The 27,065-nt window shown below is 44.5% G+C and overlaps 1 protein-coding gene across 1 annotated transcript; it reads left to right on the top strand.

The window, feature by feature from the left end:
* The first annotated feature begins 8,523 nt into the window (after positions 1-8,523).
* Positions 8,524-26,581, top strand: LOC8042478 (4-coumarate--CoA ligase 1-like). The gene is made up of 9 exons (XM_029986758.2): positions 8,524-8,583; positions 10,391-10,592; positions 11,063-11,166; positions 14,207-14,436; positions 15,983-16,151; positions 16,735-17,007; positions 23,561-23,705; positions 25,193-25,453; positions 26,457-26,581. The coding sequence occupies exons 1-9, from the start codon at positions 8,524-8,526 to the stop codon at positions 26,579-26,581; spliced, it is 1,569 nt and encodes a 522-aa protein (XP_029842618.2).
* The last annotated feature ends 484 nt before the right edge of the window (positions 26,582-27,065 follow it).

Below are 27,065 nucleotides of genomic sequence, written 5' to 3'. Positions count from 1 at the left end.
AGCATGTTGTTCCAACCGTTTTCCTCTGCACCAGGAATACAATTTGTCGTGCACAACGTGGCAAGCAGGGGAAGTAGAAACTTCGACAAGCAATCGTAAGTCGCGGTTGTACCGGCGAATGTGTCGTGGTGGTTTTCGTAGCTGTGTACGCAGCCGACGCAGATTTCGAAACAGGCATTTACTCGGCAAGCTGCAGCTTATGGCGTTACGCCGGCGCTTGAAATATTTTGAGTGCAGGCGAGCACAAGCTGCATGAAACGGCACAGTTATTGGGAAATGCCGCCAAATTACTCAATGAACACAGGAATGACTAGCTAACTGCTCTGAATTCCTGCCAGTGATGTTTCTACACATTCCATAGCATTCCAAGTCTCGTTTCTGGAATTCGCTTGATGATCAGTACCTAGTCCTGGTATGATGTATTAAGGATGGCATAATCCGGAGCGATATCGGCTCAAAAATAAAAGAAAAAGAAACGGTTCCTACCGTGTTGTAGAACTGGTCTCGGCCTGTGACGGGTGTCTCAAGCTTCAAATGGACTCGGTTGCTCATAGAACATGTCCTAGACGCGATCAAGATCCAAGGCAGCCGTTTTGCCACTGAACGACCAGCCTACAATACATACCGCAGCAAATGTGGAGTGCACAGAAAAACCAAGCGCGATCCGAAAAACAAACCAAGCTTCATAATTCTAGTTTCGCTTTAATCGCTGTGACGTAGTTCTGACATGGCCCATACTCTCGTCAAGGTTCGAGGTGTTTGCCGATTGGCGCGGATCGGGGATCCACTAATCATGACATCATGCACATGCCTTGTCATCCAGGTAGTATTGGTCTACATCTGATAACCGGCCTTCAGCAAGTGATATTTGCGTTCCGAGGAACTTTGGCTGAACGTGCACGCTCCGACCACACGAGACACTCATTCGATTGACCTCCACCTCCTGCCTCAGCTGCACTTGGTGCACACTGCCGTATTCGATATAAGAGTGCAAGCTGCCTGAAAACACAACCAGAAGTAGAGTGCACTGCGTTTTTCTGAAGCGCGCTACATTTTTTCTGCACTGTTTGCAAGATCGTGCGGGTAAATCGAGTGAGCCCGCTAAACGCTGGTTCATACATCACCTTTGTCTTCCCTTACGAAATATAAAAGGGTCGGTCAACAATTTTTGTACTTTGCACGAATACCGCTTAGAACGAATCCCTGACGTTTATGACCAATGGAACACGCGTTCGTTTTTCTCCCCACGGAATGAACGTCAAAAAGCATACTAAAGTAATATGAGCAATGTTCACACTCTCAACTCGCAGCCAGAACAAGCGGCCACGTGATCTGAAGCCGATTATATACAGCCAATAGCTGAGCGACGTTTGGTAACTTCCATTTCCTTAGGACATATTGTTTCACTGTTGACAAACGACGACAATAAGCTGCAAGCATGTGCAAACAAAATTCTGAAACCTCTTGATTGTAGTTCTCAGAACCATTCTTAGACAGGCCTGCTGATGTGGGGCGAAAGCTCGCGCTGCAAAACCCAGGGATCCTGGGTTTAAACCAACTCCTGACCGTTTCGACCTCGACAAGGATCGTACTAGCGTGCGGTCGTGTATCCCTAGTAACCTGTAGCGAACCGGTGCCGTGCTCGGCGTACCGCACTACCTGAGCCCCTGAAGCATGCTTTTAAGCACGCGCCCGGGAGGTACAATGACCGCGGGGCGCGCGGATAAAAGCATGATTCAAAGGCTCCAGTAGTACGGTACGCGGAGCACGGCAACGGTTTGCTAAGGGTCCCTACTACTGCGTGATGTACGTTAAAAATCCCAGGCTTGCGGTTGTATTGCACTGGCTAAATTTCTCATCTACAGCTGGGAGACTCGTCGCCCGTTGAGGCAGACCAAGTTCTAGGCTGTATGAACACACATACAACCCATTATTTTTTTTTAATAAGTATACTCGTTCGAATTTTATCAGCAATGCTTGAAGGCAGAAAAAACGCAGGAGGGTGACTCCTGCCAACGAGATGGTGACGTGCGGTGAAACGCATATCAGGCACACGTTAGTGTATCTGAAAAAATAAATATGCTCGATAAACCTCATTGTTAAAAGTTTAGTTCCTAGAGCCTATTTTTTTCCAGCATGGAGTTTCATGCTGTGTGCCTCACAGTATATTTGTTTTTCCGTCTATTCTCAAACACGAGTGGGCACGGTGCTTTGGTGCATCACAAGGTGCACTTAGACAGCGCTAACTGTCTGGCCAGTCTTCGGCCACTCATCCTCTGGCCATTCATTTTTGTCTGACCAGTGTCCGGCCAGAGATGTTCAGAAGATGCTCCGACATGGTCATTTGGCCAAGTGAAAGTAGAACAGCCAAAATCTGGCCAAAGAGAGGCCGAAAGATGGCCGGACACTCAAAATGTGACTGGCCAAAGGACGGCCGCCTTGTGGCCGTTCATTGGCTGGTTTTAATTGGCTATCCTCTGGCCGCTCAGCCTCGGCCGCTGTTAAGCCGTTCAACTCTGGCCCTATTGTGGCCGTTCAACTTTGGCCAGATGAAGGCCGTCTTTCTCGGGCCGAATTACGGCCGTTCAACGTTTTCCGTATAAAGGCCGTTCAGCTTTGGCCAGATGAAGGCCATCGTACTCTGGCCGAATTAAGGCCGCGCACATTTGGCCAGGTTGAGGCCGTTCAGCTTTGGCAAGATTATGGTCGTCCTACTCAATAAAAATCACTCACCTTTGGCCAGATTGAGATCTTTCATCATTGACCAGGTTATGGCTATGCAACCATGGCCAAAGTAAGGCCATTTTGTTTCGGCCAGAACCAGGCTGTCGAGCGTTTGCCGGTGAGGCCGATTTCATAAGCAAAACCATGCGTAGGATATTTCAATCGAGACCAGACTCAGGTCATTCATCTTTGACCAGAGTCCAGAAATCTAAAGGCCTAGTCTCTGGTCAAAGTTGAGCAACCATTTGGCTAAAGAACAGCTATGCCTTTTTAGCCAGAGCCAGTTCTTTCTAGAGGAAGCCTAGAAATAAAGCTGAAAAACGGCTTTGATACTTCCACTTATTTCTTTTATTTTTCCTTTTTTATGTGTTCCTTGGGACGTAAGCGGCAGTTCATGTTTGTAAACAGTAAAAGTTTCTACTGAGAAGGTGTCTACTCTAAGAAGCATGCTTCCAGAGCACTGACAAATAGAACAGCGATCCCATGTAATCCGTGATCGATGCCTAATCCGATTCGGGCAGCACAGAACGGTTCACAAACACAATGTCGAGGATGAAGGCGGTCACTCACAATCACCGGAAGTCTTGCGGTTGCCGATGAGGAGCTCTTTATCGAAAGGCGTCCAACAGACACAGCACAATAATTCCATGGAGTTCGAAGAAATAAACGGCCATTCCCGAAAATTTGGCATGGTTGCATTCCGACCTTTCACGACGAAAACTCACGGTTGCGACTGGAACGCACAAAAATCAGGGGAACACTGGCGGGCGCTTTTTGGAAACCGGACCTTCGTTGCCCCTACATCTAACCATAACCTGGCTTACGGCAAAAACTACGGCCCCAGTGAGCCCGTCAGAGCGAGTCACATGACAAATTTTAGTCCAAGCGTTTTTGTCCCACGGAGAGCGGTCACGTGTTTCGCACCACCCCTCTCATTTGCTGGAAGCGGCCTTCGCACTCACTCACAGCCACACGAAGACACAAAAGAAGGTGTAGAGGCTTATCAGAAGACGAGGTCAGAGGGGGTTGGACAAAGCAATCAATCTTTCTCTGCTGCTTTGAGTGGCCGCCTGCACTACCCAGGGAGGGTCGCAAAATGTGGCTCGTCAGGACTTGCTTTGCGTAGTACAGATTTGAGTGCCCGAAACTGCCACTCAAGTAGAAGCGTGCCTGCTTTAGTGCGGGCCACGATATTATAAAATGAGTACAGAAAACAAATTCGATCGCAGTCGAAGCACGAGTCAAAGCTGAGAAGCTGAGACAATGATACCTGATGATTGCCAGGCATCTTTTTGTCTCTGGTAGCCGAGCAGAAATAATGCATCAGTGGCCACACGCTTTCGGATCAGCTTTTGAACACATGTGGCTTCAAGAAAAGAGAGTGCCCTGTGGCCAGATGCTTGGCAGACATTTTTTGCCTCTGATAGCTGAGCAGAAATATTGCAATAGTGATAAAATGGTAAGCGTGCTGGCGAGCTGATGAATGTTAACCATGTTGAATGTTGATTAGTGGCCTCACACTTTCGGATACTTTTTTGAAGACCAGGAGAAAAAAAAAAGTACTCTGTGTCCAGATGCTTGCCAGATATCTTTTTGTCTCTGGCAGCTGAGGAGGACTAACGCACCAGTTCCCACACACTTTCCTATCATCTTTTAAACACCTGTGGTCAGAAGAAAAGAGAGTGCTCTCTGGCCAGATACTTGCCAGGCATCTTTTTATCTCTGGCAGCTGAGCAGAAATATTGCATCAGTGGCCACATACTGTCAGATCCTTTGAACTCCTGTGGCCAGAAGAAAACAGTGTGCGCTGGTGCCAGATGCTTGCAAGACATCTTTTTGTCTCTGGTAGCCGAGTAGAAATGATACAACAGTGGCCATACACTTACGGATAATCTTTCGAACACCGGTGGCCAAAAGAAAAGTGAGTGCTTTGTGGCCAGATGCATGCCGGTCTTTTTGTTTATCACCGGCGGCCAGAGAAAAACTGAGTTGTCTGTGGCCAGATGCTTGCCAATAGTTTTTTATCACCAGTGGCCAAAAGAAAACAGTTGTTTCTTGTCATACGCATGCCGGTGATCTTTTGATCTCTGGGGGCCAGTGCCGAACTGGCCGGAGAGTGGCCAAAGGTTGGCCAGACACACAACACATTTTTCGTGCTGCCTGGGTGGCCATCCTACGCAGTAGCAGAAAATACTACCCACCGCCAGACTCATGCAAGGCAAAGCAGCAAATATGGTGCAGTCATATAAAAAGGAGGCGGCTGTTAACTGTTTGAAAATGCTACAAGCCATCTTCGCATGGCTATTCTTGGTTGAAATATGTTTTTCTTTATCAACTGAATTGAATTGTTGCCCTTGGTAAAAGCTTTTTCAAAATTATGCATTCCTATTGTGCTTACAAAGCGATTGAGGTCGCTTTGCAAGGGACCTTCGCATCACTGTAATGTGTCAGACCAGTATTAATGCGGTCTAAATACAGTACCCTATTTTATAGTTTGTTGTGTTATCATTCATTTTATTTTTATGGTATTCTTCATGTAACAGATGGAAATGAAAATCCCAATGTTACGGGGCCAACACAGTCTCTTGGTCACGGCTGACTGTGAGATGGACGGTGTTCGTACAAATTCCATCCCGTCGGTTCATGTACGAATGGGTCCAATATGGACACACAAATCCCATGCCTTATTGAGTATAATTTATAGAACATATACATAAAGCTAATGATCTAAATAAAAAAAATTGTTATGCTCCTTTCAGTGATCTACAACATTGTCAAACAAGTTCACTGTACAAGACACGAAGAATATTTTATTTTCATTTATTTTCTCTCGAATATTTTGAAAAACTGTCATGAATAATTTGCTGGCCTTTCGGTCATTAACACTAGACATAGACATTTCCGGAAAATATCCATGACTTCAGCTCCTGCCTCAAACTTTTTCCACTTTCTGATTTTGCTAGAGAATTCATAAAGACCACTCCGCCGTACAGGTGCTCGCAGGTCGATGTTTGATCTGCGAACAACACAGTAACGCCACACCAACAAGGATAGTGAAGAAGCGTTCGGCTAAAATATCTGCGGTTACAAAATTGGGGCATAGTGCTAGTCACTAACCTCTCTTTACATATATTGTTTGTTTCAGAATAATTTACTCGTACGTCTCATGATGTCAAAATTGTTTGTTCTCAAAGGTATTGTGTTTAAAGGCAGCCGAGTAGATATTCTCCAATGAATGCTCTCAGAAGTATTAACTCGCGTCCCTGATGGCTACCAAAAATTTATAAATGTCAAGATAAAGCGCGTAGCCTTGTTGTTTTGGTCCGACCTAAATTCGGAAGAAGAATCCATAATCAGTAAACGTAGCGCCTGTAAGCGACATGCTTTTTAGAAACTGAATGAACTACTAGGGCCCAAAACCCTTCACGTTCGTGGGCCAGTCTTGGGGTACACCTATTTGCGTACGCAAGCGATCCATATTTGATTATTTATGACTCACAATCAAACTTTCTGGAGATTGAGCTCCATGAGGACACTACATCACAAACTATAATTGAGACATTAAGGGCCGCATTTGAAACACATGATCTCCCCATCGACGTTTGCTGAGATCATGGACCCCATTTTCATCAAGATAGTTTAGAACGTTTTTTTTTTTCGCCTATGACTTCCAGCATACCACATCATGTCCTCGTTTCTCAAGTTCTAACGGACTGGGAAAAGGAGCGCCCAAATAGCCAAGCTCATTCTCGTGAAAACATCCGAAGGTGAAGAAGACTTTTAGCTGGGTGTTGTTAATTATCAAATCACTCCACTGGAAGAACGTCGGGACCGTAAGTGAGGAAACACGAGCACCATGAAAGTTGGCATTGTCTGCAGGACCTCCGGCCAGATGATACCGTCAAAGTTGCTTCCCCGATTGGCTGTACTATTAAAGTGATGGTATTTTTTTTTGACTGCACCAAGAACGTATGCTGTTTGTCGGAATACAACAAGATATTCAGAAGAAACAGGCGGCATCACAAGAAAACATGAGTACCATTTTCCGTACATGGAGACGATGACAGTAACGATGACGACGAGACTCTACTGGCCAAGCACCAGAGGTTCCTATCCCACCGTTACCACTGTTGTCACCACCAACAAACTCACCGACCGCATCAAGCTCTAGCACACTACAGCAAAGACAACAAGTCCGCAGACCAGCTAGACGGGGTCAATCCCCGAGAATATTGAGCTACGAGCAAAGCCTTTATCCAGTGACGTGAACTTGGGGACTTTGTTTCCACTTTAAAGGGGAAATATGAACGAGATATGTGACAACATTAGACGTCACCACCGGCCTGATTCGACGCGAGGAAGTTTCGGTGTAAAAGAGCGAGACTATCGCGCTAATAAACAATATATTTCGTGATGATTGCTTGTGCGCGACCCAGACTGCATGCTTCCAACGTGCTTTTTAAACAGACCATGAAACTTGTCCTATTCAAGTAATAATAAGTGCCGTGGCATCACTCACTGTCCACGAGCGCGAATTAAAATATTCATTGACGGATTGATTCTTGGCAAGCGCATACGTCCTAGTTACACAGTGATCGTGCCCAATGCTTGAGCTAGGTTCCGCTGAAAAGATTGGGCACCGGGATTTCATCCCTGCGAAAAGCCGGAGAGCTTTTCAAGAAGGGGAGATAAAAAAAGAGTCCGCTATTTTTTCAAACTCTTCTACCGAGAATCAAGCTTTATGCTTTCTACGCTCGTGAACTAGCTTTATTGTTGCGCACTAAACAGTATGCGATTAGCGAAATCCCATAATTAGGCTAGCCAAAAATTCAGTTCGTGGTTTTTTTTAAACTGGCTTTTCAATCACAAATCAGCTTTACGTGGCATACTGGTGGGTTTTTATTAGGTGCCCTCAACAATTCGCCATGCCCGTTAACCTTCACGGCGTGTAGATATCGTGCTATTCACGGGAACCTGTAAGTTCCGCGTAAGGAAGACTAAAATTTTAGATATGATCCTCGTCCATATCGTCAGGCTGAAAGTTGGATACGAGTTACAGAATTTAATTATTTCGATACCTGACAGACGTCGTTTTTTACTCTTGGCTTCACTACATTGCCCGTGGGTATAAAGACGCTAGGAAAATATTCCAGCCTAAATAAGTTAGCGAATTTCGCCCGAGTCGCTTATTGGAGAAATAAATATTTGGGCAACCCATGAACCTTAGTGCTCCATGGAGCCCTCTTTCGTTTTCAATTTGTACCCAGGTACATGTGCACCTAAGTACCCGTATATTCATTTCCGTTTCAGCGGCAAGCATCGGAATATGAGTCATTATTAACGAACGAAAACAGCACATGTAGTAAAAGTTAAATACGAGCCCGGCGAAAAAATTCCCTTTTGGAGAGATGAAAAACGCCTCAGGTGGTCTAAGGTCAGTCAGCCTTTTTCAGCTAAAACGAACCACAGCCAGTGCACCTTTGCTATTGCCGTTATTGCTTCTTTCAACACAAAATCAGTTGTTTAAACCCAATATTCCCGTTTCATCGGTGTTCGAATTTCGTGCCCAGGGACAGGTCGCAGTAAAGTGGAAGGGCCATCAACAAACTTCAAATACGATTCAGCTTCGATTTGAGGGAACTGCTTTGACGCTGAATACCGGGATTGTATTTTATGACCACAAAATCCAAAACTAGGGATGACAGCCTGCATTCGAGAACGAGTGATCCAGTCGCCATTTCCTGACTTCGACGTCGGAGACTGTCATGCTTCCCAAATGCTCCAGGAATGCTTAATGAAATGGTCAACCAAGATAATTGCTGTAAGTATCCATCGGTTGCGTTTCTCGTGTACGTGCAAGTGAGTATCTCGAATTGAGAATAGTTCGACAATTTGTTTAAACACTCTAAACACAGAGACCTTGAGGTTGCATTAAAAGAAAAAATAACTCGTAAATATGTGTTTTGTTTCTAAATACATTGAACGCTCGTTGTGAACTGGGCGTGACTACAATTTTGGATAGCAAACATGCCCGTTGCCCAATATCAATTAAAACAAAACCGAACGTGCGCTTCATTTTTAGGCAAAGGGTGGAAATGACCAAGTACTGATTAATATGGGATTTCTTGGTTGTGAGCGGAGTTTATTTCATGACGTCCTTTTTGTTCACCTTGACGACTGCTTATATGTTTTACCTCCGCTCCGTTCTATCATTGCACGGCTATGCTTCATTTAAGCTTAAGTGAAAACGCAGTCGAAGCTACGAGGTAACTAGACCAATCAAGCAGACTCAAAAGCGGAAGTCACTAGGCCTTTTCTGTTCATGATTAGTCCACCAAGATGGTGCCCTTATGATGCTGTCTGATTGGTCCCATGAGCTCGTAGTGTAGGCTGCGCCTGGACTGAGGGTGAAACTAGATGTACTGTATGACCAATGAAAACCAGGCTATCACTAGGGCGTATTTCACTACGCCGAAAAAAATCATGTCCATGTCTCTTTTACAGAATATATAATTCTGACGTCACCACCGCTCATTCTCAAGATAAAGCGCGCCCTAGATGCACCTTCATCCTCGACATTGTGGAGGTGACCGCCCTCATCCTCGACATTGTGTTTGTGAGGCGGCGCTCAGAAAAGTGAATGACTCACTTTTTCTGAGCGCATATTCTATTTCGCGGCGCGTCAATCATCACTTTAAGATCGGCCTGCCTCAGTGAAACACCAGAGTGTACATTCATCCCTTTATTCCTTAAACGTACTTTGATTGGAACCGTCTTCCAGCATTTTAGGTAGCATAATTTATTTAAAGTTGCATCGAATAATTTTTTTAAAGCATGTTTGGCTCATCTATTTTTTTACATTCCAGCAGTAGTGCATTGTTGGCCTTTGCTATTTTTTTGTGTTTGTTCTTGTTTATCTTGTTGTTTCTACCCAAAGTTCTCTGTAATGCCCTCCAGGACATGAGGATATTGAAATTAAAAAAGTATAGAATGCAATAAAACTGCCATAATTATCATGGTACGGTCATGTATACATTGCATCTGACGACAGACAAGTGGCGTCCCTTCAGTTTTCGCTGGCAGTTCGTGCCGTGATCACAACGGGCAAAAGCCGTCTGGGAACAGCTAAGTAGGAAAAAAGGAGGAGACGGACCGGCTCAAGCCAGCCAAATGAAGAAAAAAAGACCTTATCTGAATCAGAAAGTAAAGGTAGCGACGGAGGGAACACGCCCAAGGGTGTCCTTACCGTCCAATAGCGTGTTTTGGTTTTCTTCGTTCTCGGTCAACGTTGGGGGCATGTCCCTCCAGACCGGAGGTATCCCCTTGCTTCACGTCTGGTGGCCTAATGTCGTTTCCGGGAGCTTCCTACAATCATGTATGGAAACCACAGTTGTGTAAAAGAGAGAAACATTGTACATTAGTGAAAAAGAAAGCGCAACCTAAATTAGGAATTCACTCGGAAGTCAAGCGAGCGACGAAAAGAGCACCAAGCTCGAAGGCAGAATCGCCGCGAAGCGAATGTTAGATGTGCGTGCTTTGTGTAATGAACGAAAATGGCCTGACGATCTAATTGGACCGACGTATGCATGTATGGTTTAAGGTCAAACTTATGCCGCGGCCTTTTGCATTTCACCAAGGCCAGTATATGCCGGATTCTTCTTGCCAGGTTGATACTCAGCAGAGCCTTACCGCCAATGATCTCTTGAAGAAGATACGAATGTACGCTGTTGGGTTTCAACAACATGGCTTGAAGCCTGGCTCGAGGGTATGCACCCACATCCGGAACACCATCGAAAATATAGCCGCAGGAATGGCGGTTGTATTCGCTGGAGGGACACTTGTTATGGCGAAGGCCTCCTACGTTGCAAGTGAGTGTCAATTAGTCACCCGGACAATATGAATGGCGGTTGTAATTATAAGCAGAGTTATAATACAAGCCAGATTTCTTAAATGTCTGTGTTTTGGAGCGCAGCTCTTAGGAGCCCGTTTCGGGTTTGAGCGTCGTCGGCGTCGCCGTCCGCGTCCGTAACCACATTTCCCGCTAAATTGAGCGGAAAAAATTCACAGCTAAATTTGGCGGAAAAATTTCCCCGCTAAAATTGGCAGAAAGTTTTCCCGCTGAATTTAGCGGAAACAATGTTTCCGCTAGATTAAGCGAGAAATTTAGCGAAAATTTTTCCGTTAAATGGGAGGCGAGCAGGAAAGGAGGAGGGGAGGGTACGGATGACGAAAAGGGTCATACGCTCGTCTCCGTACCGTCCCCTCCTCCTCCTCAAGAGCTTCACTCTAATTCGGCATTACAAAGGACTCTAAGCGACTTTCTTTTTTTTTATTTTAGGGGAAGTATTATACACGATTAGAGACAGCGAATGTGATTACATCCTAACAGACATGGATACCGCTCCAAATCTTCTCAAAATTACCATGCCATCAACTATAAAGGTGAGTGCGGTCGACATATAAAAGGTATATCAATTGATTCATGATAGTGAGCACGGTAAAGTTGTTCGCAATAACGCTATGATGTGAATTGCAGTAAATTCCAGGGAGGAAATTAGCTTTTCATTTGTTTAAGGGCCTCCACAGTCGAGCTGGAAACTTCGCACCACGAATTTCAGTAGGGACTGGGTGACATTAATTTTAACAACGCTGTGTAATTATCTTTGCTATTCAAGTATCGATTTGAAGCGTGCGACACCATAAAGGGGCGCGCCGCTCCTCTTTGACAGCCCGAGCCAGATATAGAGCTCTTTTGGCAACTGCTTGGCAGCGTCACAAAAGGGAGCGTCCACATTGCTTCACATCGTAAGCGCCCTGCCCGCTTCATTTTTTTTCTAATTCCCACGACGTCTTGACCGTGGTTGCGCCTACTCGCGAAGGTGTTTTTTTCGATCTCGTTCCGTAGTAGAGGTTTCGCATTCTGACATTCGTAAAAGTATCCATGTCCACCGTTACTCCGTGACCATGTGAGCGTGCCAGCATTGCAGTCCTTTAATCGTTTTCTCTTGTTCCTACAGTTCGTGGCGCGTCTTTGCTCGTGCCTGTTTGCGTTACTCTCCGGCCATGCTGGAGATAACGTTCGCGCTTCGGCGAGCCTTGTGCTACTATCTGCCTTTGGCATCGCCTGGTCAACAAGTTGCTTCTTGGCGGCTTCGGGGAGTGTGCATCATCCATGCAGCAGGTCATCTGTATCAACAGCGACATCACTCCCGGCGCAAGTTAAAGCATCTGGGAGGCTCCTTTACCCTTCAGTGGGAATGTAAACATACCAGCAACGCAATCGTCTTATTCTTTTCATATCATTATGCAGTTCGTCGAGGTTCTTTGGCGCGGGCCTGTCTGCGTCACTCTCGGGCCATGCGGTCGATGATGTTTGCGTTTTAGCGAGCCTCCTGCTACAATCTGACTTTGGCTTAGCCTACCCAGCAAGTGGCCCTTTGGTAGCTTCGTGGAATGTGCATCACCCATTTACCAGGTCATCTGAATCAACATCGACACAACTCCCGGCGCAAGTTAAAAGCAACTGGCAGCTTCCTTTACCATTTGTTTGGGAATGTGAGCGAAAAGCAATGCTGTCGTCTAATCCTTTTCGCTTCTTGATGCTGGTTGGTTGATTTACATTGTTGTATTGTGAAACGTCTGACAACCCCTCTCACCTAGCACTTCCATGTAAACAACTGTTATTGTTTTTTAAATAGTTTGTCCCCCTGTATCACGCCTGTGGTAAGTTTTGTCCGGTCCGGTGATTTCGAGATAACTCCCGGATCCCATAAGGATGTGAAAGACAAAAAAATGGCCGATGTGATTTTCTCACTTGAGGACCTTAGTGACCGTTCACTTAGACTCGAGGAAGGGAAATCCCTGTTTCTTGACATTGCGGCTGCCATCAAAAACAATCATCAGTCAATCGGAAATAAGGTAACCGATATCCACAGCAGAGTCACTATTGTAGAACAAAATATACTCAGCGTAGACATCGTTCAGCAGGAATTAAAAGCCATAAGGCAACCCGTCCACTCTCTTGCCAAAAAAAACGCCAGTCTACGCGCTAGGTTGTCTGAATCAGAAGACCGTTCCCGCAGAGATAATTTAAGATTGTATGGAACCCCCGTTCGGAGTCTGAAACGTGGTCGATGTCAGAAGTGAGAGTATGAAAAGCAATCAAACTTACACTCTGATGAAGAAGGAAGACCAGCGCAGCTGTAGCTTCTGTTCTCGGCGGTGGCTTTCCAGCCGAGCAGTCTGCACTTCTTTCGCAAGGAAATCTTAAGTGGTCGAGCAGTGGAACTTAAGCCGATAGCGGCCTCGCGGCGGTTGCGGAACCATTCGGGCTGCTGCGCACATCACCGCTCGTTCCGCTCCCGTTCTTCCTCCGAAGAAAGGTAGCCGCCATCTATGAGCAACAGCGGCAACCAATTGTCTGGTTGCCGCCGTCGCTCATACATGGCGGCAGCTGTCCAGGGTTCGGTGTCATAACGTTTTTGCTGGTGGACACGAGCCTGAAGAACATAGCCCTTAAGAGCTCCACTGTAAAACAAGATTATCCTTGACATTTCCTTTGAAAGTGTTGTCCGTGCCCATGGGCTTGTTTGTCTTTTAGCGCCGACAAGTTCCGCTCGTTGATTGTAAAATGTTCGTCTTTTAAGACTAAAGCAAACTTGTTCGCTTCTAAACACCAACTTCGCGGTACTAATATTTAATTTCCCAGGACTTCTCTATCGAAACACACAATGTCAGAAGAATACTGACTGACTTTGGTAAGGCAAGTAACGAACCTTTTAAACTACGCTATTGTAAGGTATATGTAAACTACAGGTGCTATTTCTACTCTCCCAACGGTAACTGCATCCGGGAACTACTACTACCTACTACTACTAGGTGTGGCAGATGGCTATCGGGAGAGTGAATCAGTTAATGAATTGACAATATCGTGCTCGGCTACTTGTCTACTAAACTAGTCACCTCAAAGATTCAACATAGGATATTCGGGAGTTAACTAGGGCGAAACTGAATAGTCAAGATCATTCTGGCGTTCTTATCTATTACACCAGCGGTAAGCATATAAACAAAACTTCTAGATGTACGGAGAAGCGTTTATTCTCGTTAAAGCACGCTGCAATTATTCCTCCTTATTATTTCCACGCAACTCAAACATTTTTGCACTTCAAAAGTTCCTGAGTCTTGCGGGGCATGACAGACATCGTTCGTTGAGTTATTTCGTCAACATCAAGGTTTAATTTTATTATCGGTATGAAGTGCAAACAAGGTCTTATGCGAATCAGTCCAAAAGATTTCAGGTTTCAATTATGGACGAATAGATGATCTTAGGAACCGAACGGTACGAAATCTTACTAAATATACTTCGTCGTAAAAAAAAAACAACTAAATTGTGAGGCAATTTGACACAAATTGGTTTGACAGAAGGATCTGTGCAACATTGGTTTATAATCTTAGAGTCTGCAATTATGGACCCGACCGGCAGCCGAGTCGTCTCTTTTCGACTTCGCAGGAGCTGTTCTGTGTTGGAAGAGTTCCCGGTTTTATTGACATCCTCGAGTTCCAAGACTACTCGGAGGCTAGTCTGAAGCCCCACATTCCTGCTGACACAACGGAGGAGGTCGTCGTGATGCTGTACACATCCGGAACCACGGGCCTTCCAAAAGCCGTGCAAGTCTCCCACAAAGCTTACGTCTCCTGCTACCGTACTTTAATGTACGTTGCTTGCTAAACAAGTGTTCTTATAGTGATAGTTGTTACGGGCTCGTCGCCCCCGGTTTTGCGGCGGCGTGAGCGTAACGGATTTCAGTTTCCCTGATAAATTTAGCGGAAAACTTTACGTAACGTGACGGATGCACCTATTCAGTTTTCCCGCCAAATTAAGCGGAAAAATGTACTTCACGTTACCTATGCACCTATTCAGCTTTCCGCTAATATTTGCAGGAAAATATATGTCATGTGACCTTACATCACGGAATTTACAGGCAAACGAAGATTCCCGCTAAGTTTAGCGGAAAAAAATTGACTTGATGTGACCTATGCCCCAACTCTATTTCCCGACTAAATTTAGCAAAAAATATGACGTCACATGACCTACGCACTTGTTCAATCTCCGTGCTAAATTTGGCGGGAGATTTAATATCACGTGACCTGCCGTCATGGGACGCGCCGTTCCCCACACGGCCTCCGAAAAGGGTGACCTAAATGGCATGAGCTCTCCGCATTGTGCGTATAGTCATTCCCGGTCCAGGTGCACGACGTCGTGCGTATTGCATCAGTCTTTCCAAAAGCGTTTTATCCTGTATTTTGCGTCAGTGCTTCCCAGTTATTTAGGCGTCTTAGTGTTGAAGGGCTGAGGCGATCTATAAGGCTGAAGGTTCTGAAAGCCTGAGGCGTTTAATGGTCTGACGGGCTGAAGGGGTTTGTAAGGCTCAGGGTTGGATGGATTGAAGGGCTTTAAGCGGTGATAGCGTCGCATAATACATCATAGATGATGTGGTATTTTCAATGGGGTTGAACGGGTAAATTCGAAGTTTCACCCGAATCGTTCAATAAACTGTAGAAGAAATAAGGATGCACGCGGCTTTTAACAATTCAGCCTTTATAACTTACCACTTTCGCATCAATCAGCGCATAAATCAATAGACAATCGAAATATTCGTAGTACGAATGTTACTACAGAAAACAAAGTAGCACGCTGATATTTTCAAATCAAGTTTTTAGTAGTTCAATAAAAGAAAGACATGGACACTGAAGTTGGCCAACGGGGCACCACGACTTAAAGTGCCTCCGTGATCTGATAACGTGACGCGTCAAATTCGTTGGCCCTGTCGCAAAAGAATGCCTTTGAGTGGGCCTAAGGTGAAGTCATATGAGAGACCGAAACACATTGGCCCTCTATTAACTGAAGGAGAGTAGACCTTCAGGCATGCAAAATAACAAGGCTGTGCAAAAAAAGAATGTATTTATTTTGATCGCAGAATCGCCTGCATTGACCTAGTCATCCTGGTCGTAGATAGATTCGTAATGCCGGCGGATGCGTGTCGCACATTAGAATGGCCAGGCATACATATATTTCTTTGATTTGCTATTTGCTGTGTTTACATATTTTAATTAGCCTTTTTTCTGAGAACCGGCACTGCCAGCCACTTGTATTTGACAACGTAATATAGATGTAATTGTTTTGATTGAATGAACGAGTAATATCTAACCTGCGTACCACTTTCGAAATCTGGTTGCCTGTTATTGTGCCATGTTACAGGGCTTCAGGTCTTTTTCTTGAAGATGACGCAATTCTTGCCTGGAATCCCTTCACCCACGCCTCCGGGTTTGTGATCGACACCATCTGCGTGTGCCTGGGAGCAACGGTGATAGTTACGGAGCCTTCCCTATCGTGCACAGATTTCTTGGAAACTCTTTCTACACATCAAGTAAGCCAACCTAGGATAAGCACATTTGAGACCACTGGGAAGGGGGAGAAACAGAAACTGGAAAATCAATAGCATTCACACCCTGGTATTGTCTTTCAAGGTGGAAGCAAAAACGCTAGCAAAAATGAACGCAATTACCCAAACGAGCAAATTCTGCAAGAGTTTGTGCTTAGCTCCCCCCCCCCCCCCCCAAATAAAATGAAAGAAAAAACGTTTTCTTTCTTGTGATACTTGATTGCCGCAGGTCTTCCAGTGAAGCTCTTCTAGCCCCACCAATGTACGCAACGATAAGGTATAGAAAATTGTGTCTTTCGATTGTAATACTGATATTCTTATATCCTTTCCAAGAATATCTAGATTACGTCAAAATCTTCCTACTCCTAACTAGATGATTCTTTTAAATTTTATTGAAACATCCTACTGGACAAAACGTTTGGTCGTGGTTTATGTCAGAGCGACATAGCTGCGCTAGGTCATTCTAAAACTACCGGCAGCATTCAAAAGCAAGAAACGAAGCGGAAATAGGAATAGTTTGCATCGCTACAAGATAAATAGACAGTTGAATACTAGTCTTATTCCACAGATATCTGTGATTTTCGCATCTTCTGAAAGGCTACGGGAGATTCTCAACGAAGCGAGAACAAACAACCATCCAGCGGTGGGTCTGAAGAAGATTATAGTCGGAGGGACGGCGCTCGCCGAATCTCTAGGAACAGAGTTATGCAAGTTCTTTGGTGTGAACTCGTTCGTAAACTTCTACGGCTTGACTGAAGCGTTTCCTCTTGTAAGCTGCACTCCTCCTGGAAAAATCTCCATGGACAACGTCGGCGTTCCGTGTGCTGGCACCAAAGTCAAGGTATGTCTGATAAAAAGTACCATCTCGCACTTATGTACCCATTGCATTATGTGATCACGCAACCTTTTTTTTTTTTCAAGAAACAGTCAGGCCAACAGTGTTAAGTAGTGAACGGTCTTAGTAAAATAAAATGTGATTTTCACATCGTAAAGAAATATTACCCATAGCGGAAAGCGCAGCATACGTCTGAATGTGGCGGTAACGATCGAGAACAGGTTCGTCATAATAAGATGGTAACGTTATCCTATCAAAAACCCAAAACATTTTTTTTCTTCAAACATTTAATGGGCAATTATGGTGTGATCTCCGCATAATACGTTACTTACTTCCACGTATTCTCAGGCAGCCTTGGCAGCCATTTTCTTATTGAAAGTATTTCAGTTGTATGCGCGAGTTTTGTTCTGATTGATGTAACTTTACTATCTGATCTCGACTTCTTGCGCTGCATTTTGCGGGCATTGAGCGGTCGGCAATGGGTAATGCACTGTTGCTACGAAAGCCATTCAATCGTTTCTCACAGACACCCGGTGGTCTGGAAGCGCTCTACTCTATTTTTGTCCTTATAGAGGCGAACTGAGACGTGCAAAGTCATAACCAACATATGTCTCGCCCTTCCTTCGTCCTTTTCATTACTTTCCATAATTTGTTATTTCGGCGTTGCGCCACCAAGTAAGCTACGCTAAGATAATATCGACTTTGCATTTTCGGTAGTCTTGTGTGCTTCACCATCTTGTAGAACAGTGCAGAGCGGGCGAAATTGGCAATATGCAAAACAGCAGAGCCCCTAGCGGTCCAGGTGCACTCTGGGAGTAGGAGACTCGCAACGGGAAGTTTCGATTTCGGTTTCGCCAGGTTGTGCATGTGTCGTCTGCTATTGTCTCCGCACCGCCATCGGCAATGTCGTTTTGAATTACTCTACAATTACTCGTCGAAAACGGAAAAGTCAGGTAAACGGAAATGTCAAATAAACGCTGATCGACGTTCGCGAAACACGTTACTAGCTCATGCGCTCATTGGTTTGCAGCCTCGAGAGCATCCACTGAGACTACTACTCTAGTACTATAGCACCCTTGCTTCGCCGATCGCTATTTTCAATCAGGCTAACGCGGTGCATGATGAACCTCTTCGCACTAGAATGTTTTCAAGCCCAAATGATGCACCTCTTGCTACGTCGCTGTGAGAAAACTGGCCACAAGATTGATCAAAGCACACTAGTTGTGTTGGTGTGCTTATATTGTTCACTAAATAGCTTCCCTATATATCTGACTTTTAGACCTAACACTTCGTTTTCTTTATGAAGTTTTCCTTTATGTGATAGTTTCTCGCGCTTTTCTCCAGTCCAGTCCGTTTCTCAGTTTTCTCGTGTTTCTTTTGCTTTGTGTTTAACTGACTAGATTGCCATCATTATGTTCCAACTAGCTCAACTAAAACCTGAAAAGAGCGATCGGTGAGGTATGAGTGGTATAGACGCTTTGCAGCAGGTGTGCATGGACGCCACCATAACTGACCTTCAGTTTTTGTTTCCTCTTATTCCGTTTATTTCACTTCATGATTACCATAGCAGGCCAAGTTATTGCCATTTTAAGTGTTACTGTGTCCTTTTCTAAAGAATCGGCCTTTGTAGAGGATCGTCAACTACCGTTTCAGTTGCTCGGCATCTCTGTAAGACAAGAGAAGGTCAGCAATGGCGGCTGTAATTTGGCGCGTGTGTAAAGCGTCTATAAAACTGGAACACTATTCCCAGTGACTGTTCTCGAGTTAACACAGAGGTTCGGGCGAGTTGGTTACTCATGATGTACAGGGGGAACAGCGCACCCGGAGAACAGTCATTCAAATCAACATACACACAAAAGAAAGCTGAGTAAGTGTTTCTTTCTTTTGTGTGTATGTTGATTTGAATGACTGTTCTCCGGGTGCGCTGTTCTCCCTGTACATCACGAAAAACCTGTTCTCGAGTTTGCAAACAGATACACACACTTACCTGGCAGGGCGGTCGGCGTACATCGGTCTGCGTTCAAGGGACTTCGCCGATGCGGCGTTTTCGCTCGCTCCTTGAGCCAGCAAACTCGTAATGGTTTCGTTATTCGCTGCGTATGATATGCAGCGACGAGATGAAAAGGGTACTTTCTGTATCCACCCTAAGCGTAGCGGAGTCTACGTTGACGTGAGAAATCGTGAGAAATAAAGGTGCAGTAACAACCCGGTGAGAACGAAACCGAAGCTACCCGCTGACAGTCTCCGGCTCCTAGGGTAACCTAAACATATGAGGCTGTGTTCCAAATCTTACCCAAATGGATCCAGGTTACTCCGGCGGGTCGTGTCACGTGACATCACAGATTGAAAAGCGCTGGACGCGGATAGGTTTTAGAACGCCAAGGTACAAAACCCTTACCCTGGAGTTAGATCTAGTAAAATTTGGAACACGGCCTAAGGGTGCTGCTCTTTCTTTATATTCCTCATTTTGACTGTAGCAATTCCAAGATCAGATACGCTGATCTTGAGATACTGAATTAGGAAGTTTCATCAGTGTTGTTTTCCTCTCTCGCGGACCGCTTTAACCTTTCTGGGTCGAGCAAAAGCGTTAACGGTTCTTTCAACGGCAACTTCAAGTAATTGGCAACAATGGTTTTAGCAACAAGATAGGACAAGTAGCGTTACTCTGAAGCCGAGACGATTAATGTGTGATCACATACAACCAAGCAGCGCAGAGGGCCTCCGCCATTGAATTGCAAACGATGTCTATAGGTCACGCCACTCCTTTTAAATGAAGGGTCTCCAAGCGACACTTGTAACGTGTGGCGCCCTTTCTCGATAGCGCAGCCAGCAGACGACAGAGCCTGTGTCATATGCTTTCTCCGCCTATCGGGAGATGGCCGGACGCGTTAGAAGCACCGCTATATAGAACCACCAGTATCACGCTAGCTCACGCCATTGCCACTTTAAAAACAAGCACCCGCGAAAGGTTCCCGAAGGCGTGTACTTGCGGTGGTTGTTTGCTACAATCCACTTCAGTTGAGACCGTCCTGTGAACGTCTCGCTGAAAGCGATACGACTCGCACTAAAACAATGAGAGATGAACGAGCTATTCGGTGTGCAGAACATACCCGTCATAAACGGCAGCAATCGTTTTTTTTTACCGTTTGAAATCAAAGGGAAAATGGTGACCTAGTGATATTAGTGAAAAACAATCAGGGCTTTATCTAGTTCGTTCGTGTTATAAACATAAAGATGTCAAATTTTAACGTCAAGTAGGAACGATTTTACACATTCCAAACGTCAGTTATCTTTCTAGCCAAATGAAGGCAGAAAGCGACGCTTATACTTCATGTCAGCTTAGGTCCGGACGTAGCCGACGCTACGATGCTGCGATGTAACCGAACCAATAATGCACGATTAAAGCCGGAAGTCACTGGGCCTTCTTTTCTCGTGTTTGGTTCACTGTTTATAACACGTGCTGAACCCTGACGGTCACCAGGGGCGGATGCAGGTATCTCTTTAGGAGGAAAGGGGAGGGGGGAAGCGTGCCAGATGTTAGTGAAAACATCCCCTCCATCCCTCATGCTTTCCCCGCTCTACATTTTTGCACATGCGGCATCCGAAAGGTTTTCTCATTGGTCCCCTCAGCTCCTAGTGTCGGCTCCATCCGTGGTCCCATCAGCTCCTAGCGTCGACTGCATTCGAGCTTACGGTGAAGATAAGAAGAGCTGCAATATCAGCTTTCGACAATAGGCGGGCTAAAGCGGGGCCGCCTCCAGCTAAATTGCGTCTGGCAGCGTATAAATTCCACCAAAAATATTTTAATTCAGAAATTATCTTCTAAAACATGTGTTACATCTAGGGAATTTTTTATTATTATTTCAATGTTTATTAAAGAGCAACTCCACTCCATCCCGCAAAGTTTGAGATAGTGGGTGATATTTACGTCAAAAGTACTCCAAAACAAACCATAGACCGTTTATCTCATGAAAACCGAAATATTTTTCGTGCTATCTTGTGATTTAACACAATAGCAAACTGAAACAGTAACTTCGGCACAGCCTGGCAACATTGTAGTTTCGACTCCGAGATACGCACCCACGTGAGATACAAAGGGTCACGTGATCTACCTGCGGTAACACAGATATGACGTGAATGCACGGGGAAGGGCGAGGTGCAGGGAGAGACGACGGGCGTAGCGGCGACGGCGGACAGGCAACGCAAGCGGCGACGAAGCAGGCTATGTAGGCGGCAACACAGGCGGCTACTCAGCGAAACATAGCGTACGACATCTCGTACCACCCTCTCCCTCCTCTAATTTCTCTTTTTTATCGCTCGTTTTTTTTCGTTTTTTTTTTTTATTTGTTTAGGCGTGGCTAACGACGTGGCGCGCCGGTAACTCTCTGGTAAGCTATCCCTGAAAAAGTAAAATAAAAAAGACAACAAACCTTCAGCCATTCCACTCTCGTGAAGGAGGAGGACCAGCGGAGCTGTACTCGATACACTGCCGCAACGCGCAAGCGCCCGTTTCCCGCTTCTTCTCGTCCCACACGCCGCCGATCGTGGATACGTCTCCGGCGACCCAGAGTTGGTCGCACAAGGCGCATGTGACGCCAAAGAGGTAATCCACGAACTCCCTCCGGAACATCGCCGTCGCGCCCGGGAACTGTTCAGACTTCGTGGAGTGCAGTCGTTGCCGGGCCTCGCGCTTGCGCTTGGCCTCCGTGGCACGATCGTTGCCCGCGACGTTGGCCCGCCGGCATTCTTAACATTGCTGGTTCTGCTTTCGGCGGCGGCTTTCCAGGCGAGCGATGTGCTCTTCTCTGGCAAGTACATCTGAAGCGCTCGACGCAGTGGAAGTCGAGGCGACAGCGGCTTTGCGGTGGTTACGCACCCATTCGAGCTGCTGCGTACGTCGCCGCTCCTTCCGCAGCCAGTCTTCTTTCCCCAAAAGGGCGCGCGGCCGACCCATCCTAAGTTTAAACCGAAAGCCGAAACTGATAAGAGCGTAGGAAACAGCGCGCAAAACAGACGAGGACAAAGAAACACACGTGACGAGCGATGCGCTCGTTACGTGTTCTTCTTCTTTGTCGTCGATTGTTTTTTGCGCTGTTTCCTACGATGAATTCCCACCAACGCGCCGCCCAACTATCCATTCTTCAATGATAGCTGGAAAGGTTGGCGCCATCTACGAGCAACGGCGGCAACCATACTGGTTGTGTGCTTGCCGTCGTTGCTTATAGATGGCGGTAGCTGTCCAGAGGCGTTCTTCTCGACAAGTGTAGTGTACCGGACACGATCTTCGGGAAACTAGCCCTTAAGAGCTCCGCTGTACAAAAAATTGCGCATGCACACAGACATTAGCAACAACGGCAACACAACGTTGGCTGCGCCGCACGTCGCCTGCTAAATTTGCGGGGTTTGGTGACTTCGGCCATCTTAGTCTTTGTTGGCCGGTTTTGTGATATTGTAGCTGGTATTACGTTCTAATATTTGGCATGCGGTCTCTTTAAAGTATACTAAAGAGCTGCATTGTTTTCTCACAACCGAGAATGAGCTTGAGTTTCCCTTTAAACGTCTTTACCGGAGGGCCTTCTAATTCACGTGAACGATTGGCTAGGGCTTAAAGTCGGTTTAGGAAACATCGCAGCTCTCTGTCTATGTTAGAAATCGCGCCAGTGTAGACTTCACTTAAACTTAAATTAGTATTGATGCAGCTCTTTCTCAGTGATGTATCATTAATATTTTGCAAATTTAGGGCTGTGTCAAAACGCTTAGCACTATTTTCAGCGCTCACTAACAGCACTGATATGCTGTGGTGGTGACTGAGTGAGCAGACCTTTATCATGAGGCCCGATGAAAATTTATCGTATTCATTACTTTTTTTTAGCGTTCAGCGAGACGAATGAAAGGAGATAGCTGTGCTCCCGTTTTTTTATATAAGGCCAAGTATGCGACAGACATGCCAAGCGCCGCGCTCTTCCATTAGGTTAAATATTTATCTTGTCAGCTAGTGGAGCTTCCAAGGCGAACCGCGATCGACACTGACAAAGTGGTGTCCCATGGTGCCACACGTCTCCATTGGAAGAAAAATATGACTTTGTTTCGGAAATAGTTGTTTTTTTACTCTCATTATAATATAATTGCATCTAAAATTGATATGTTTACTTGCCTATTTGCTCTTAACAAACAATAATTAAAAGTTGGCTTTGATATTTCTTTCTTTTATCCGTGTTTGAAGCGGCTCCTGATCATAAAACGTGAAGCACTATGGGACCACCTAAACATTCCAGTCACCATAAAGTATATACCAATTTTTCGTTCAGATTATGACATGATGCTTTTCTGGTACTCACCAGCACATCTGGTAAAGGCGACCTATTTCTTCTCTTATGTGTCGAAAAAGGAATCTATGTTGTTGCTCAGATTTGTCAAACATCAAACTGGAAACGCATACCATATCTGCTGTCTAAAAACCCCTAAAAAAAGTGGAAAAAAATTTTTTTCGCGTTTTTTTTATACATTTAATAAGTTGTCGATTGAAGGAATAATTCTTATAATCAAAATCACTATCTAGATTATCGACCTCTCCAGCGGAGTTTCTCTTGGCGCTTATCAAAAAGGCGAGATCGTGGTTCAGAGCAAAACCCTTATGAAGGGATACTACGGTCGTCCGGAAGCTACTCTAGAAGTCCTGAGCCGCGATGGCTGGCTCCGCACGGGTAAGATTAAAGATGATTTTTTGTTAACTCATTTTTAAACTTATCCAATTGTCCTCACCGAGGCCCTGTCCAATTGTCTTCACCGAGGCCCTGTCGTGTTCCACGTGTCAGTGCGCGTCGAGGTCTAGCATTTGTTAAGCAGTCTCCTCTTTTAATCCTATATTTCTATACTAGTGATTTTATTGATATCGGTTTCAATTCTAAACCTTTTGTGTTCAAGGTACCGTGCTATTTTTATAGGCTCACACGGTATAGAAAGCGTAGAAATCCTTTGTTTTTCCTCAACCAATTTACAAGCAGGCCTTATATTTGAACCGTATATCTGTAGTTTGATGGGAGTTCTCCATAATAGGCTCATTCTATTAACCTAGATCTCCTGCCCCGGTGCGAAAACGTGTAGGGCACTGTACTTTAGGTATGTGTATTGTGATACATCCGGAAGTACACCGCCCTACACTTTCCTTTACCAGTGTAGGAGGGGCAGGTAACAGTAATGAGCATATTGTCTTACATATGACAACTAATCTGTAGCGCGCAGTATTTAGGCAAATATTGTCGGCAATTTGGTGTGATATTGAATAAATGTTTTATACTGGATAATTTAGAAAATGAAGAGATGTGAGTAAAGATGTCAAATAGGGGCATCTTAGAGGCGCTTGGGAAAATTGAAGCGGACTCAGAAGTGCGAGGAAACAATGCGTTGCAAATTTAACCACCGTGCAAACAATTTCTAGACAATTGTTGGTAACGAAAAACGTCGTACTTTGAGGTTATATGGTTATTTTATCTTTGCTCCGAGGCATCTTGTAGTTTGTAATCGATGGGTATGCGACCGATAGCAGGAAATGTTAAGGTCAAATGTAGAATGTCCGAATCTTTATTGTCAATATTACCTCTGATGAAAAGGTCAAGGATAGACCATCTTGAAGTACAGGAGTCAGGGCAAATTTCCCCCATTCCGACAATATTACTTCTGCAAGAATCAAACAACTGTGTAAAATACAAGCCCATAAATCAAACTTTTATTTTCAATTTACGGATGCAACGTGAAATAAAGCAAGCGAAGTTCTTCAACCTTGTTGAAATAAAGAAAACTTAACTACGAGTTTTTGTTTTTTTATTATATGAGAACAAATGCGTGCCAACAGCTTTCAGGTAAGGCATGGAGGAGTATAAAACATCAATGGAGGATATATGCACACCTATACAGTAAAAAAAAGATGTTCAATAGTTGAAGAAATGTGTGTTAAAATCATAGATAGAAACTTGTCTTTTAAACAAAACCAAATAGTGCAAGGAAAAATATTTAAAGAGAAAATCATTTAACGCTACCTCGCAAAAAATTCAAATGTAGGACGAAGCAAGGAAAAAAATATTTGAAAAAGTCCATGGATTGAAACCAGTGATTGCGGTGATCATGTTTCTGCCTTGATCCACAACAATCATTGTACTTTTATAATTGTCACAACATATGCACTTCTTCGCAGGGGATCTCGGGTACTATGACAGTAATGGACAGATCTACATCGTAGATCGGATCAAGCAGATGATAAAATGTATGGGGAACATTGTAACTCCTGCCGAGTTGGAAGAAATCTTGACCACACACGAGGCGGTTCTGGAAGCCGCTGTGGTCGGCATACCCAGTTCGAAGTACGGGGAGGCTCCGGTCGCTTGTGTCGTTGTCAAGGGATCCCAGGAAGAAGGCCTAGAAAGTCTGGAACAAGAACTGAAAGAACTCGTAGCAGGTAGGTTGTCAATTTTCTTCGTGCAGCCGATCCACCCAATAGTTCGTTATTTATACTAATATGCATTTGTATCCGGGAGTAACTTTTAGTTAAAACTAATTGGACATGGAGACTCTCAAATGTGGATCACATTAGCGTAAAATGAATTGATTGAAAAAATGTTATATCTTCTGTAAAAATATATAAACGCAAGCTAAACTGCAACTGAAGCGAAATAGTTTTAACTTGGCAACGGCGATTCGCAACGCTAATAGAACTATAATTAGAAAACTATATATATATACATATACAACAAAGTTATGTCAATATATACATGTATATGTATATAGAAGAGTGGTACAAGAACGTTGAAGGATTAATTGAGGAATTTTTCGCTTTGGAATGGCTGATGTAAACGCTCGGATAAAATGTCACAATTAACGAACTAATACGAAAGGTTGTCCCACTCCACCACTCCCACCGGCCTTTTCTTTTCCTCCCCCAGTAAAAAAAAAAAAAAAGATATGTCTCGGAGGTGCCTTTTTAGTGTGCTGCAATGAAAACAACCAGACTGATTACTAACCAAATTTAAAATTTGTGACATATTATTCATATGTCACATGTGCATATGAATACACAATATACCAGAAACTAACGTCACGAAAACACAAAACATCCCCTTCCCTCCCCAAACAATAAACTACGAGAATAAGTAATCTATCGGCCTTGTTTTTCTAGCTTCAACGTAAATTACACATCGTCATTTATTTCTGTGGTGGGGAGGCTTGCAGAGTTCACTCAAGTTTTGTCTCCTGTAGAAGAGAAGGCTCTCAGCCTCTTCTTTAAGGGTTTATTATCTGTTTATTTTTCATGAGACGTACAAGTAGAATACTCTGAAGCAAACTATATATAAAAAGAAAACGTTATTGATTAACACTATGCCCCCGTTTGGTACCTGCGCATATTTTTAGCCGAACGCCCTTTCACTATTTTTGTTGGTGAGGTGTTACTGGGTTCTTTGCAGGTCAAACAGCGACCTTCAAGCATCTGTACGGCGGCGTGGTTTTTATGAATTCTCTACCGAAATCAGAAAATGGGAAGATTCTGAGGCAGGAGTTGAAGTCAAGGATATTGTCCGGAAATGTCTAGTGTTATTCACCGAAAAGACAGCACGCTGTTCATCCAAAGTTTGACTTAACATTCCATAGAAAATAAAGAAAATTAAAATATTCTTCGTGTCCAGCACAGTCAACTTCACGAACAATGTTGCAAATCTCATGAGGGACAATGCAGAGTTTTTTTTTTTTTAAGTCATTACCTTTATTGTGCCCTCATAACGGCCTTTTTCACACGGACCGACGGGTAAGATTTTTGCACAGGCGCCGTCCGCCTTGCTATCACTCGTGAAAAAGAGAACGCGTTCGCCCCGAAATATCGGAATTTTCGTTTTCATCTGTTATATGGAGAATACCAGAAAATAATAAAATAAGTGATAAAACAATAATAAACAATAAAATAGACTGTACAATAGACATGCATGATTCCCAGAAAGCTGTCACCAAAGAAAACAATTCAATTCAGTTGATAAAGAAAAAAATGACTGCAACTAAGAATGGACAATGAAGATACCTGT

This window comes from Ixodes scapularis, unplaced genomic scaffold (assembly GCF_016920785.2).
Source record: "Ixodes scapularis isolate PalLabHiFi unplaced genomic scaffold, ASM1692078v2 PGA_scaffold2__306_contigs__length_199485367, whole genome shotgun sequence".
NCBI lineage: Eukaryota > Metazoa > Arthropoda > Arachnida > Ixodida > Ixodidae > Ixodes > Ixodes scapularis.
The sequence above is the reverse complement of the archived record's forward strand: the minus strand, read 5'-3'. Positions and strand labels throughout refer to the sequence as shown.

Excerpts from the sequence above, each read along its gene's own strand:
- LOC8042478 (XM_029986758.2), top strand. The coding sequence starts at position 8,524 with ATGGTCAACCAAGATAATTGCTGTAAGTATCCATCGGTTGCGTTTCTC. Across the intron at positions 14,437-15,982 it reads TCCTGCTACCGTACTTTAAT|GGCTTCAGGTCTTTTTCTTG; the intron begins GTACGTTGCTTG and ends GCCATGTTACAG. Across the intron at positions 16,152-16,734 it reads AAACTCTTTCTACACATCAA|ATATCTGTGATTTTCGCATC; the intron begins GTAAGCCAACCT and ends CTTATTCCACAG.